Source organism: Perca flavescens, chromosome 14 (assembly GCF_004354835.1).
Source record: "Perca flavescens isolate YP-PL-M2 chromosome 14, PFLA_1.0, whole genome shotgun sequence".
Classification (NCBI taxonomy): Eukaryota; Metazoa; Chordata; class Actinopteri; order Perciformes; family Percidae; genus Perca; species Perca flavescens.
The window spans coordinates 26931829-26948395 of NC_041344.1; the positions used below are offsets into that span (position 1 = coordinate 26931829).

At 39.7% G+C, this 16567-nt stretch overlaps 1 protein-coding gene across 1 annotated transcript; it reads left to right on the forward strand.

Annotated features, from left to right (window-relative positions):
• Positions 1 to 630: 630 nt before the first annotated feature.
• On the forward strand, positions 631 to 11933 carry LOC114568357 (CMP-N-acetylneuraminate-beta-galactosamide-alpha-2,3-sialyltransferase 1-like). Its single transcript, XM_028597943.1, has 7 exons — positions 631 to 767; positions 6809 to 7054; positions 9399 to 9595; positions 9705 to 9884; positions 11358 to 11403; positions 11500 to 11619; positions 11766 to 11933. Exons 2-7 carry the CDS (start codon positions 6827 to 6829, stop codon positions 11931 to 11933), a joined length of 939 nt encoding a protein of 312 aa, XP_028453744.1. The 5' UTR covers positions 631 to 767; positions 6809 to 6826.
• Positions 11934 to 16567: the final 4634 nt, after the last annotated feature.

Here is a 16567-nt window from a genome sequence, read left to right on the forward strand (position 1 = left end):
ATTGGAGCTGCGCCTCTGCAGCGTTCTGTTCAATCAGCAGTGCGTCATGTTGCTGGGACACACACAGTACAGACAGTGGATCCTCCCCCACTCTCTCTCTCTCTCTCTCTCTCTCTCTCTCTCTCTCTCTCTCTCTCAGGCTACTTTAGCTTTTACTTTTTTAGTTTTTGTTTTTTTAAGAGCAGAGGATGCGTTCAGTGCGGCCCGTCACATAGTCCACGTGCAATTTTCTCCATATTAATTGATTTTCCGAACATAATTAGCGGAGGGAGGCGGTTGTTCATGTGGCCTGGCTCCTCAAACTCTAAACAATAATAACTTTGGAAATACAGCTCGGGTTAGTCCTCCATCGCCGCTGCGCACTGAGAGGCGGATAAAACGCACCTGTTGCGCCAGGATCTTGATCGGACGGAAAGCGTTTAGTCAACTAGCTACACTACTTGACGTATGGACACATGTTTAACTTAAGAGGAGTTAATAATATGCCGATTTTGTTTTTCCTTTTTGGTATTGTCTTTGTCACAGTCCAGAGCAGGAGGACCTGCAGCCGCCTGAGGGATCAGATTTCTTTCACTTCACTTTAAAAAAAAAATGTTATAGCCTATATAATACCCTGCCACAACAGTGTGCCAATTCTCCTATCAGAAGACTTCTTCCTGATCAAAGCACACAAATGGCATTCATTTATTCGATCATCATCCTCCAGTACTCTTAAAGTCAAACGTTTTCTCAATAGAAGAAGTGGATTTACTTTCCTCTCTCATCAGGTAGGACAAAAATAAAACATTACTACATTATAACTGCTTTTTATTCTTCTCCTTCTTTTATTATTATTATTATTATTATTATTATTATTATTATTATTATAATTTTCATAGATTTTAGGTATATTTGGCTCATAAATAAATGAAAAATGACTACAGGAATCAAGTAAAAATAATAAGATGTACCATTAGTAATTGTTATTAATGATAACTGTAGTAATAATTAAATTAAAGTTTTTTTAGTTTTTTTATTATTTAGCTCACTTTCCTCACCTTTAGCTAATTTTTCTCACATTAAAGACAGAAATTCGTGTAAAACAACATGTTATATGCAATTGTCTACAGCATGTTGTGAAAGCAAAATAAAAAGTTAAAGTGACTATATGTAACTTTTAAAATGTCTCTGAAACTGTGTCATTTTCCATCTGATGATCATAAATGACCTGACAGTGAACGAAACAAAACTAGCAGTGAAAAGAAGGCTATTTTTATATAGTTTTTATTAAGGCCTTTGCCAGGGTCTGATTTCTGCAAAGTCACGAAATGATTTACAGCAGGTAGACGGAGCCGGGTCGATTCATGTTTTCCTCCGTGGGTGTTCATGGGCGCATGCCCTTTAAAAAAAAACGAAAAAAAAAGTTGTCAAAAAATTTTGCATTTCAGAACTTTAGGAAATGGACAGTGGCCGACACAAACACACACGCCTATTAACTTGATAATAAAGCCATAAAGTAGGGTATCTTTCAACTCTGCGCCACTTCTCACAAATACAGATAGGATTGGAGATGAGAAGTTTAACTGACACGTAACCACCATCAGCTTCGTGGCTATGGTGGAAATAACATTTAGATTAAATATTTAGATTTACATTTAACATTTAGATTCAACATTTAGGTTTAGATTTAATATTTAGAGCCAAAGGTTACTCCCTCGCCTTCAACTGGTTCAGAAGGCAGCTAGGCTTCTCATTGGTTTTAACCCCAATCCTGGCATCTCTCCATTGGCTGCCTGTTGGTTTTAGAATTGATTCTAAGATTTTACTGATTACTTTTAAAGCTGGTATGGGTCTGGCTCCTAGCTACATAGAGGAGATGTTGTCCTTGTATGAGCCAGTTCCAGGGACGTCACTAGGATTGAAAGACAGGAAATTCTCCGGAAATTCAAAGCCAGACTGTCATGGCGGCTTGTTCAGAATACAATCTCGTATTGTACTAAAATAGTTCACTGAAACATGTTTCTGAAAATATTTTAAGTGAGAAATAGGCCATGCAGTTGCTGAATCTGTCTTCATTTCAGCTCAACAAAGGTCAGTTTAAAAGATTTTCGTCAGATTTTGAGAGACTCTAGACTCTAGACTCTAGGCTCATTCCGCTCACCATTTCCGGGTGACCCTGTCTCCGACTGAACATGTCAGGTCGGCCAAAATGAACGCCGATGGCCCCTCAGACGGATGACGGCACGGGACACACTGAACAGACTCGAATCACTGACCTCGCCAGACTATCCAACAGCCGATTATCGGCTTGGTGTGTCTCGGGCTTCAGATAAAACAAAACCCTGATGCTAATTTCATGACTTCGAAATGCAAATTGGTCACATGAAACAAAATCCAAAATGTCCAAAAACTGACAAACAGAGGCCAGACAGCTAATAAGTTTGTAAGTTAAACAAATATGACAAATAGCAGTACAAGAAAAAGAAAAAATATAGGTATCCTGCATACTTTATCATGTAAGATATTAATACAGATCCTATTTAAAGTTGCTACTGTCTAAATACAATAACCTGATGGCAGAAAGAATAAAAGATTTGGAGTAATGATTACTGTATATACTGTATGTAGGATTGCTTTAATTTTATTTTCACGTGTATCTGTTGGCATGTGCTCATCTTTAGCCTAGCCTACATCTCAAAACGCTCCGAAAGCTGCCAGTTCACACCAATGCAACCAGACAGTGCGGTGCATCATCTTGGTAGCACGACTCTTTGTGCTTCTGTCTAACTTCCGACTTTTCGGCTATTGTTTTGTAGCCATATATATATATATATATATCATTTGTTGCGTCTAAATATGAATGAGGATAAATCAAATTGTTATTGTTGTTCTTATTATTATTTAAGGGGGCTTAGGAGCATTTTGGGGTAGCTTCAGCCCCCCTAAAATAGGCCTAACAACGTCCCTGGCCATTTCACAGCCTTAGGTCCTCGGGCAGGGCCGTTTTGGCCGTTCTGAAGTCGAGTCCTAAATCTAAGGGTGACCGTGCTTTTGCCATAAGGGCCCCTCGACTTTGGAACAACTTGCCCAAAGAGAGAGGGCGCGCAGGATTGGTGCCTCATTTTGCTCTCTTTATGCTCTCACATTTTATTGTTCCTTTTGATCTGTATCTGTTATTGCTATTGATTTCTATTCTATATATAGTATATGCTTATTTTGTCTTCTCATTAGCTTGTTTTGTGTTTTTTGGCCCCACTGTTTAGCTGTCAGTTACTTTACTGACCTCTTTTGCCTTGCTTGTCTGTCAAAGCACTTAGTAAACTTGGTTTTTTAAAAGGTGCTATACAGATAAAGTATTATTATTATTATTTAACATATAGATTTAATATTTAGATTTACAGATGAAGCCATCTAAAATTTCTGCTCACTCGGTGCTGGGAGATGCTTGAGTCATAAAAATGAGCATTCTGATTAACAATGGATATGTTGTGGGTGAAATCAAGCATAATCAATGAGGAAAATATAACTGAAGAGAGCAGAGCTGCCGTTTCTAGATTATACATCTGCTATATTTAACGTTTTATGTTCGCATAGGAGTTGTGTTAAATTACTGCTGATGAAACCTAACAGTTCCTGATTTGGCTGCCTCACAATATAAGCATTGAAATAACAAAATAACAGGGAACATTTATTGTGAAAAATGAATAGGAAATGAAACCGTTCAATAGCCGCTGCATTGACCACTCAGACACTTTTCTCAGCAATGTGGATATTTGGCAATTTCAATTAAATCAAATTTTATTTATAGTGTCAAATCATAACAGGAATGATCTCAGGACACTTTACAGATAGAGTAGGTCTAGACCACACTCTATAATTTACAAGGACCCAACAATTCCAGTGATTCCCCCAAGAGCATGCATGAATGCGTAAGTATGACAGTGGCGAGGAAAAACTCCCTTCTAGGAAGAAACCTCAGACAGACCCAGACTCTTGGTAGGCAGTGTCTGACGGTGCCGGTTGGGGCTGTCATGAACAATGACAATAATAGTCACAATAAAGATAATGACTAGAAGTAGTAGTTGTAATAGTTCACGGTGTCGTAGAGCACAGCAGGGCGTGGCAGGGCGTTGACCGGACACAGCAAGTTGAAGCCGGGCATTGCAGAGTGTAGCAGGGTATAAAAGGGTACAGTAGGGCGTAGAGCAGGACCACGGTGACAGCTGCCACCATGATGTAGGTGCCATCATGATCCAAGGAAACATGCTGGGCGAAACAAGAACATAAGGACTCCGGAGCTAGGTTAGTAACAAGCAAGATACACAAATGGAAAGAGAGAGGAGAGAGAAGCTCAGTGTGTCAAAGGAGGTACCCCGGTAATCTAGAACTATAACCACATAACTAAGAGCTGCAGGGAAGGGGAGATAGGGAGGCTGTGGTCCGTGATTGTGGCTACACACCTTCCCCCGCCAGTCTAGGCTAACGCTGCGGCTCCTTACTCCCTAAGTATACGTACGTTTTCTATGGGGAGAAGAAGAGATAAGGTGGGGGTGCGCCATGACTATGGCTACACACGCTCCCTGCTGGTATAGTCGAACGCTGCAACTCCTCACTCCCTAACTATAGGCTTTATCGAAGAGGAGAGTTTTAAGTTTACTCTTAAAAGTGGTGATGGTGCCTGCCCCCCAAACCCAGATTGGGAGCTGGTTCCACAGGAGAGGAGCCTGATAGCTGAAGGCTCTGGCTCCCATTCTACTTTTAGAGACTCTAGGAACCACCAGTAACTCTGCATTCTGGGAGCGCAGTGCTCTAGTGGGACAATAAGGTACTAAGAACTCCTCAAGATATGAAGGTGCTTGACCATTTAGAACTTTGTAGGTCAGAAGAAGGATTTTAAATCCAATCCTGGATTTTACAGGAAGCCAATGCAGAGAAACTAATACAGGAGAAATATGATCTCTTTTCTTAGTTTTTGTCAGAACACGCGCTGCAGCGTTCTGGAGTCTTAAGGGTTTTAACTGAGCATCCTGATAATAGGGAATTACAATAGTCCAGCCTGGAAATAACGAATGCATGGACTAGTTTTTCAGCCTCGTTTTGCGACAGGATGTTCCTAATTTTGGCAATGTTACGAAGTTGAAAAAAGGCTGTTCTAGAGGCTTGTTTTAAGTGGGTGTTAAACGATATATCCTGATCAAAAATAACTTCTAGATTTCTGACCGTAGTGCTGGAGGCCAGGGCAATGCCATCCAGAGTAATTATATTTTCAGATAATGAGGTTTGGAGGTGTTCAGGGCCCAGCACAATGACTTCAGTTTTGTTTGAGTTTAACATCAGAAAATTGTAGGTCATCCATGATTTTATATCTTTAATGCATACTTGAAGTTTAGCTAACTGACTGGTTTCGTCTGGCTTGATCGATAAATATAATTGTCTGTCATCCGCATAACAGTGAAAATTAATTGAGTGTTTCCTTATAATATTGCCTAGAGGAAGCATATATAAGGAGAATAGAATTGGTCCAAGCACTGAGCCTTGTGGAACGCCATGGCTAACTTTAGCGTACCTGGAGGATTTATTGTTAACATTAACAAATTGAGATCGGTCAGAGAAATAGGCTTAGTGCAATTCCTTTAATGCCAACTAAATGTTCCAATCTCTGTAACAGGATGGTATAGTCAATAGTGTCGAATGCAGCACTAAGATCTAGTAAGACAAGCACGGAGACAAGTACTTTGTCTGAAGCAGTTAGAAGGTTGTTAGTAATTTTCACCAGTGCCATCTCTGTGCTATGATGCTTTCTAAATCCTGACTGAAATTCCTCAAATAAGCTATTGCTATGTAGAAAATTACATAACTGATTGGAGGCTACCTTCTCAAGCTCGGTAGACAACAACAAATATAATTGTCTGTACTGTTTTCAATGTTGGATGTTGAAGATTAAGAACAAAGAGTTATAATTTAGTTTAGGATTAATTAACAGGCTTAAATCAAATATGGCTGCAACTCCCCCTCCTCGGCCTGAGCCTCTAGGAATTTGAGTATTATTTTGACTGGGAGGTGTCGCTTCATTTAGACTAACATATTCTTCATGGCCCAGCCATGTTTCAGTAATACAGAATGGATCTATTTGATTGTCGTATATCAATTTGTTTACTAGTATTGCTTTAGAAGACAGATATCGGATATTTAATAGTCTGGCAATGCGATACTAGGCTAATATAAAAGGAGACCACTTTAAGAGAAGGAATGTTTGTGGTAATATCATAGATATTGGTGAATTCTGGGAGGTTTTCTGAAACTAAAAATAACGTTATTGTATACCGGCTGCCAGCAGGGCCCAGAGACCACCGGGAAAGGGAGCAGAGGGACAAAAACAGCCAGGCCTGGTTACTGAGCCCTTCAGTAGCATCTGAGGGAATGTTTTTCACACCCATGGACCGTCCTATCATGTTTTAAAATCTTGCACACAAAATAAGATCACAAAAAGAGCACCCAGCAAGTGAATGAATGGGTGTACATTTTAGATGGCTTCATCTATAACATTTAACTTTTTATTTTACTTTTATAAACATATTGACAATTGCATCTAACATGTTTTACACAAATTTCTGTCTTAAATGTGAGATATAGTCATCATCAGAGAAATAATGCAAACTGTGATATTCATTTCATAATGACTAGCAGCTGTATTCACTTGAAGATGAGTTTATCTAATTGGTATCTTACACTACCAAACTGCCTTACTTTCTTTTGATAATTATAGCTTTAAATGAACAATATGACAAGTTTTTCCTCATTTATGATTGTAGTCTCTCTTCTCAATCAGAAGCGTCACAGAGCTGAGATGAAATCAAAAGGGAAGGTGCTCATTGTCCTGCTGTGTGTGACTACTATCTGTGTGTCTTGGAAAAGATATATGTCATGCTCCCTGCCTCAGAATAAAAGCCCCTGTGCTTGTGAGCGATGTTTATCTGAAGATGATCCGTGGTTTATGAAGCGTTTCAACAAATCTGTTGAACCATTTTTGTCAGCAAACTACAATCTCTCAGAGGACGCTTTCAACTGGTGGAAGGTACGTAGTAAACTTGTAAGAAAACACTCTCTCAACCTGCACTTCAGATCAGGGAATAAAATATAATCAACGACCATCCCCATGCACCCGGCGCCACGAGGGGGCAAGAGGGGGCTTTGCCCCATCAGTTGTATTTTCTGACTCCTTGTTTCAACATCATACATCCATAAAACGTACAAACACAACAACACAATTGCTATTAGGCTACAAGTTCTACTTGTCGTCTACATCGCATGGGGGCTTTCAACTACAAACAACAATGTAATCCCATCTGTGGCTATATTTGTCACAGAGACCGCTCCAGCCGTCTTCTCACTTCATTAATAAATCTATGGACCAACAGATCCCGTTGCTCTGGATAGAGACCAGTGAAGGACATTAGAAGCACTTTTCCGGTGATGGCTGAGCGTTACCGCGCAGCCTCCAACTTGACGACATAGATGTGACGTGAGCAACCTGTCTGAAAGTTGTAAGTCTTCTGGTATCTGTGCCAAGAGAAATCTCTCTGAATCTTGCAGAGACGGAGAGAGTGTATATGTAAGAAGATAACATAGGCACAGGCTAATTATTGCTAACTAAAATGTTAGTTAACATTAATAATTAAACTAAACAGCTAATGTAAGTCGAAACTGCCTGCGAGCTTCTCCTGTACTATATGGTAATTCCTGTACTATGTGACAGTAAGTCGCGTGGTTATGACACAGCTGTTTTTTTTAGTTTTTTACAAAAGCGTCTGCTATGGAGCCATAACGTAAGCTACAAGGTAATGTAGCCTAACGGAAACATAACGTTTCTAGGACAATATTTTTTTCTCCTGTTCCGACTGGACCAATTTGGGGAGTATTAAGTTCCTCTGGCCACAATTCCTGTAACTCTTTCAGCTCCTAATTCAGGGCAGGGTCTCTTCCCTTGTCTCCTTTCCGCATAGTGGTGGTTAAATGGCTGTGATTATAATAACAAAAGGTCAGTTCCTATGGCCACTTGGCCAGTGTGAATGCAAATGGTAAACCGGTTTTGGGGAGAGTAGTTAGTAGTTGTTTAGAAGTGGACTGTTCCTATAACTACGTTCCTGTAACTACTTGGTCGGAAAGAGGCTATTGTCGTGTTTCTTTAGAAATAAACAAGGAACAAATAAGTCTTTAAATGCTTCAGGAGCAATGCTTTGTGGAGGCTGGCTTACCCCCTTGAAAAAACTGCTGTGCTGCGCACAGACCACCGCCAGTAGCCTAGCAACGCAAATTGTTTACATGTCTTTTCATCAGAGCAGCGCAGCCGCAGCACTGGACACTGGACAGGGAGCAGACAAAGACTAAATACACAGGGTAACGAGGAAACACAAGACAGGTGGCACAAGGTGAAACAGGTGAAACACATTAGGGCAATCACAAGGGCGGGAAAACACAGGAAGTAAAACAACACAAGACAAAACAGAAAATAAGAACGTCAAAATAAAAAAAATGATGTCTCATTCAAACTACAGATCCGCTAGTATGGAAATCCAGACCCAAATCCGAAATATTAAGGGTCTGGCATTGAGTAATGAAAATGGCCCAACTCTAGGGGCAGCACCAAGCATGCATTTGGAAATGTCACTGCACACAACTGGATAACACTATGACCAATCACAACAATACACAGGGTGACGTATCCAGAGCCCCATACGCTTAGCTACCAGCGGAGCTAACTGGTAGATTAAACTGTTGTCATCTGTTTAGCTCGCCTCTGGCCCGCCTATATCAGATACACCGATGTGATTGGTGCAGCTCGGCTACAAGGGCATAGTTAATGAGCATTATTACTGAATGCCAGAGTGACTCGCTGAGCAAATTCAAATTCTGGATTTCCAGGGTACTGATCCGCTACCCGATCTGGCAAACTTGCATAAGGTAATGTAATGGACAATTCTGCTTCCAACCTGAAGGGGGGCCGAAGCGGGAAAAGTTCTCTAGTGTTGCTTTAAGTGTCGGCTCAACCATTACTGGACGGAAATGTCTACAACCGGGAGCACACACTCGGAGGTTAATGAAAGCCTAAAGCTCATAAATTAGACAACTAGTTATTTTGTCGAGTCACACTTTTTATTTAAAAAATAGATAAAAATGGACAACTTAACTGCTTCAAGAAATGCCATATTTGCGAGTGCTGACCCTGTTGCGGCAGCACGGGTAAGGCCTGGGTTAAATTAGTTAATGTTATCCTACTTTATGAAAAAAAAAAAAATATCCCCCTCGCAATTTTTACCTGCCCCCTTAGTCATTTGACCCAGGCGCCGGACCTGCATCACCATGGTGACAACGCCTGCCACTGTGTTCATAACAATCCATTTGTTTGATCTGCCTGACAGCGCTTACAGCATGAAAAGGGCAACTTGAGTACCTTCAGAGAAACAGTGGAGAGGATGTTTCTGACGGTCCCACCCAGTCCAGATGTTCTAGAATCCAGCCCTGACCGCTGCAGGACTTGTGCTGTGATGGGGAATTCTGGTAATTTGAGGAGATCACATTATGGATCTCTCATAGATTTCCATGACGTCATCATAAGGTAAGTCGTCCAGCGAAAGAAAGCTGTTTTCTTCTATTAGTGTTTTTGGTCACATTGTATTTCTGCCAAGGACAGTGACACGTGAAATATATCCCTCTGCACTATTTAGAATGAACGCTGGTCATACCAAAGGCTATGAAGCAGATGTTGGGACCAGAACAACTCATCGTATCATGTATCCAGAGAGTTCTGTGGATTTAGATAACACCACTCATCTTGTGCTGGCTCCATTTAAGATACAGGATCTTGAGTGGCTCACAAAGGCCCTAACCACAGGATTCAAAGGACGGTGAGTCAGATTTTTATGAACTATGTGATCATTTGTCCCTATAGCAGAGTTTATCTTGTAAACTATGACGAAATATGTTTTTTTTTTTTTTTTTTTCCTCAACATTCAAAGACGGGCAGAACAACAATCAGAACATAGAGAACATGAACACAAACATACATAATGCCAGGGGGATCACAATTAAACAAAAAATAAATCTGTTCATCAACATTTTATAGTGGGTACTTATACATAAATACCTATTGAAATGATAAAATGGAAGATTTTGAGTTAATTTTAAAAAGAATGGTTTGTGGTTGGCAAATTTAGACTTACGAATATGAAATTTAGCGAGTAACACTTTCAAATTAACGATTTAATTTATTTTTTCAATGACTAAGATGAGTCGATAACAAAACGGCACAGACGTCATTAAACACGTGACGATGGCAACATGCAATATTGTTGAGAAAAAAAAATTTGAATAAAATGTTTACAAAATTCTTTAAAATATCTCTCTTAATTCAATTTAAATGGCTTAATTGGCATGATGTGACACTGTAAATATTGCAAAAACCTATTTAAATGTTGAAATGTTAACATTACAGTAATCTCACAGGTCTGGACCATGGATGGTGTTGGTTATATGTCTCATTGAAAACTGAGTTATACAGGCGGCTCCAATTTTATTTTTAATAAAGCAATATATTTTTATATACACAGTATGTTACATTCAGATTTAGAATTACATTCAGTGCATTTACTGTTGCCATACCGTAACCATTCACCCTGTTTTAGTGAGACCGTGGATCCATATAAGGGCAGGGGGGATTAAAGCACCACGTACGGAGTGTAACACATTAGATAAAACGCGACAAGGTGACAGACAGACAACAGAGGGAAGTGAGACGGGACCATATAAGAACTGCTACGACGGGACTGGACAGGACAGTTGACATGCACAAGGACGTATTATTGTTAATTAGGGTAGAACGATCTGTGATTCACATTGGGTGGTCACAGTTAGGGTGTTGAAAGGACTTTTGTCTCTGTTTGACTTTGTTTCTCACGTGATGCCTCTTTGGTTGCCTAAGTAGTACCCAAGTGTAACAAAACGATAAAATAGTGTGGGCGTGTGTGTCAAAGAAATTTCATGTTGATAGCCTCACAGTTAATGTTTAATGAAAGTTGGTGGCATTTTATTATCGTCTCATCTTAGTCATGGAAATACAGGTTGTTGACGTACATATTTCCTCACAGTTTTCATTAACGATATCAATGCTGCGTACTGTTTTGAGGCATGTTCTTTGAAAAGTCTACAGAGTTAAGCATAGCCTATGTGAAATAAAACTTCCTCCCGAGATACTATAATACGTTCACATTAAAACAACCTCTGATTTACTTTTCTTTATGGATTGCCTTGTAAATAATTTTACTGACAAAACCATGCAATCACTTGATGTTGCATGTGACATTTTACGCCATTTTCAACAGATCATATGCACCAATAAAATCAAAAATCAAATCTAATATGGATTTGGTAAGTATTGTTTTTGACGATGCAATCAACAGTAACCTTTATTGGCTGCAAAGGTCATAATTTAATAAAATAAGTTTGAATTCTGACTCATAACAGGTGATGGTCCTCAATCCAGCTTTTATGAGGTATGTTCATGACATGTGGCTGGAAAAGAAGGGCAGGTATCCCTCCACTGGCTTTATTGCTTTGGTTCTTGCCCTGCATATGTGTGATGAGGTAAGTTAATTTTTAATTTAGCGTTTTCCTTGTAAATGTCACCAGTGTTGCTTTAACACACTGATGAGTAGCAAGTTGATGCAAATAAGCGAGATTTTAAGCACTACGTTCTCGGCTTCTAACATTGTTAACTTTTGTTGTCCTAGGTCAGTGTGTTTGGTTATGGAGCAGACAGTGATGGAAACTGGAGTCATTACTGGGAAAAACTCAGAAACAAAAAGTTAAAAACTGGATCACATCCTGGAGATACCGAGTATAGAATAATCCAGGAGCTAGATGAGCAACAGAAACTCAAGTTTTATACAGGGTTCTGATGTTTCTCAGCATTTAAAGGAAGGTTAGTAGTAGGTAGCAGTAGAAGTAGAAGAAAAACCTGTCCTATATTTTACTCATTGTATTATTTTGTACGTACGTTATTGTTGCAATATGCATTTTAATGTTAAAAATTTGAATTTACCTGTAAGCTACGTCAATAAAAATAATAATTGAATAATTAAGTTAATTATCACATTGTGTCGCATGACTTTCAAATGACTTGAAGCTTGTGTCCAAAACAAACTACAATGAGTGCATTCAACCTCCACAGAAACAAGTTAACAAGTTAGTTAGATGGCAGAAAAAAAGTCTCACACACAGATAAAGGGTTTTAAATTAGGCAACACACAAACTCAATTAGAAATAAATATACAAATGTCCTCAGTTCAGTGGTCCTCTATGAATTGTCTTTATAAAAAGGTGCACAGATGATGTGACAAAGATGTGTACAGTGTTGAGCACAGTTTTCACATTAACCTGTTCTGGTTTAAAGATCTGAAGAACTTTCTTGCACACACACACACACACACACACACACACACACACACACACACACACACACAAACTGTATCTATCTCCTCATGGGGACATACGTGTGTTTTTATGAGTTGTAGAAATAATAAAGTTTAAAAGGTAATGCTTTAGAAAGTATCTGGAATAGTATGTCAGTCATGACAGGTATGCAGGAGAAAGGTAATATGATTATACAATTTCAGTAATTGGTTTGAAATCAGACAAGGAGCTAGCTGGTCATTTTAATACTTTTCTGTCTGAGATTTGATACTAATAATTCAAAAGAACAGGTTGACCAGATGTGATTGAACATCTCCACCACTCAACAAATTGAAGTTGATGTGCAGGGTGTTTGGCGCATACTCCATCAAACCAAGACTAGTAAGAGCCCCGACCCTCATAATATCTCTGGTCACCATTTGAAAAAACTGTGCAAAATTCTGTTTTAATTTCCATCTCATATTTAAGTGTTCCTTAGAGCAAAATATCCTTACAGGCTGTGGAAACAGCCAACAAAGTAGCTAAGAACAAGTCACCTGAGGGCATTTGTGATTTTAGACCTGTGGCCTTGACATCACTGGTTATGAAGGGATTTCAAAGCTTATCAAGAGGTAGTTAGGGCCGTGGAGGGTTCACTGGATCCTCTGCAGTTTGCATAGAAGAACACAAAATGGGGTTGTTGATGCTGTTCTCACACATCTTAACTTACTGTAAATACCTTGAAGGCTCAGATACACATGCATGTTTATTGTTATTATATTTCTCTTCCGCTTTTAACGCAATCCAGCCCCACATTGAATCCCAGTCGCTCTGGTGAACACATCTCAGCACCTGTTTGATTATCAGCATTTGGAAGCGTCTCTCCATTATGATCTGTTGAACAGCGGCCAACTTTGAGGATGAGTCTCACTCTGTGCTTTAATTTTTAAACCAGAAAATAACGGGATGCGCAGCGGTTGTCACAGAGCCAAGCCAGACCCCTTGAAACCGTTGCTAGTTTTGCCGATACAACCCATTGCGGTTGCTGAGCAGAAGCCTAGGGAGGCTGCATTACGCATGGGCTTGTAACTGGGCATAGCGGAAGAGGCGGTGCGTAATGCGTGGAGACATCAGCCTCGAAAACGCAGCAGTTTAGGAGATGAAGAGATGGAGAGGGGTCTGGCTGCAGACCTTCACTGTGGAGTCGCTTCCAGTGCAGGCTCCACTGAGGGCACCTCCACTGTCAGGCGGGTAAAGAAAGAATTTGTTTTTTTTCCTCCCCGCCCCCTAAGGTCTTAATGTACTTGTAACCTGATGCCACTTTGCAAAGGTATCTGACTGATTTGCTTTATTCCAAATTGTTTAAATGCATGACTCTTGAATTTTTCTTTGTTAAAATTGCTACTACTATCAATATATAAATATGAATAACGCAAAATACTGAATGTTGCACATACGGGCTACTTTTTCTTGTTTAATGTAGCCACCTTTCGCCTGGGATTGCTAGTTTCTGAAGTTGCATTTTATGCTGCCTTCAGGTGCCATCGGAATTATGGTAAATACTATTTTTCGACTTGAAAGTTGCACATAAACACCGATGGATACATCTATGATAAACACCCCTTCATCTCATACTGTTGAGACTAGTCTAGCCCCAAGAAGCAGGTGGTAATAAACTTTGCGTCCGCCTTTTATAATTTCGCTCCGACAACAAAGCATTTAAACATAACGTAGGCCGTTCACGACTGGCACGTAAAGGCAGCATAGCTTTTTTTCTGTGGAGAACGGAAACTGCTTACTATATAACCGTGTGTTCGGCTTTATTTTGTGCAGCCTGGATGAAGAGGAGCAGCATCAAGATATCAGGTAGTTCTGGTCAGGCTACCTGGAACGTGATGACGCTGCTGTGAATATCACCGCTTCACAATCTGCAAAATTATTTATTCATTTATTTTTTCTAGTAAAACATAAAATCCTCCTTCTCACCTACAAATCCCTCCAGGCCCTGGCCCCACAGTACCTCTCCGACCTCCTCCATCCATACACCCCATCCCGAAACCTGGGGTCCTCAGACGCTGGCCTGCTGGCCTGAAGTATTCAGATCCCTTACTTAAAAGTACTAATAACACACTGTAAAAATACTCCCTTACTGCATTAAAAATGTTAGTTAAGTTAAAGTATGTATCATCAGAAAAATGTACTTAAAGTATTAACAGTAAAAGTATTCAAAGCAGAAAAATCCTCCCAGTTTAGAAAGTATCAAAACAGTTGTGTGTTTAATGGTCTAATCACTTCAGCTGGACATGTAGGCCGTTATGTTGTTGGCTAGTTTCATTTATACTAATCAGTCCCTCCAGAATTTCGCAGCCTTTTTTGAGATTTTTTATGGCCCAAAATGCCTGATTTTGCAGGAGCTTTAGTAAAAAATTGCAAAAAAAGTTGCGATGTCTTTTGTATGTTTGTTGCAATGAAGTTGTGGAAGACAGTGAAAGATGCAAAAAAAGATGTAATTTTTTTTTTTTTTTTTTTTTTTTTTTTATAGTTCTTTAAAAATAAAAAAGGAAACTTGTTTTGGGGAGAATACAATTACTCTGGGCTGAGTTGTCCTAGTAACCTTACCAAAAAGGCTCAGGATGCTGCAAATGTTAGTATAATATGAAAATACCTGGTGGATTTAAGACAAAAAATTATAATTTATTGAATGAATCAAATTGAACATATGTGTCAGTGGCTTGTTGATCTTTACATTGTTAGTTAATTTCCTAACCTGGCCTGGGACACACATTCATACGGTTTGATAAAGTACTTATTCTTATCATTGCACTTACATTAACAAGCGTAGCTGTCCTCAATTTAGGTCATTGTGTCGTCTCATCTCCGGTTTTTCCTGCATCCACCGTGTGCGTTTGTGTGTGGGTCTGTGTGTGTGGGTCTTTCGCTGTACGTTTTGTTGGTAAATGTGAGATGTTCGAGTCACACAAACGTCTCGTCTTCATATCACAAACAAGGAAATGGTCAACCCTTTCTCACTCCCGCTTGGTCAGTGGCTCTCAGAGTGCACGTGGGACTGCTGGGATTGGTTCGCGGGAAACTTCAGTTTTTTGGTCAAATTTGTGGAAAAGTTGCGGAGATTGGTCAAAATTGCGAGTTGCACCAAATTCACGGTGATTGGTTGAATTCATGTGAATTGGCGAAATCCTGGATGGACTGACTAAAACATTGTCAAACAGCATGCGTTTTGTGTGCAAAAGTCTTAATGTGTAAAGTAACTAGTAACTAAAGCTGTCAGATTAAAGAGACTTCAGTGAAAGAGGAAGGCGCTCAAGTTCTGTGGATGGGTCTCCTGCATCGGCAATTGCCATGCTATCTTTTGACTGACTGTAGCTAAGTTAAAAGGAGTTTGACTTGCAGCACTTCAACTCGTGTGTTTTTTTTTCCGCTTGGAAAACCGACCGGACGTGACATTTTTTTATTCGAAGTTGGAGATTGTGACTTAATTTCGGTCGATTTCGAATTAAAATCAAAATCGTGACACCCTTAGTCCTTAATCCAGCTTTCATTAGATATGTTCATGGGACGTGGCTGGAGAAGGGCAGGTATCCCCCACTGGCTTTCTTGCTTTGGTTCTTGCCATGCATATTTGTGACAAGGTAAGTTCATTTTTAGATTATGGATTTCCTTGTAAATGTCACCAGTGTTGCTGAAACACGCTAATGATTAGCAAGTTGATGCAAATAAATGACTGATGAAAAAGCAATCTTGTTTTATTTAGCGAGATTTGAGGCAGGCTGGTACTCCGTCCTTGGTTTCTGGGTACTAGGTCAGTGTGTTTGGTTATGGAGCAGAGACAGCGATGGAATCTGGAGTCATTACTGGGAAAATCTAATGAACAAAAAGTAAAAAACTGGAGGAAATCCCGGAAAATAAGAATATAGAATGATCCAGGAGCTAGATGAGCAAGAGAAACCCTTTACACAGGGTTCTGAAGTTTCTCTCAGCATGTAAAGGGCTTCCTCAGCTCCAGTTTGTCCACTGTTTAGACAGATACCGATATTTGTGTTTTTGCATGTGCATGTAAGTCTCCTGAGCTTACTAGACAGATTCTACTTTGAAGAATTCTGAGAAGAAAAGTCAGATTTCT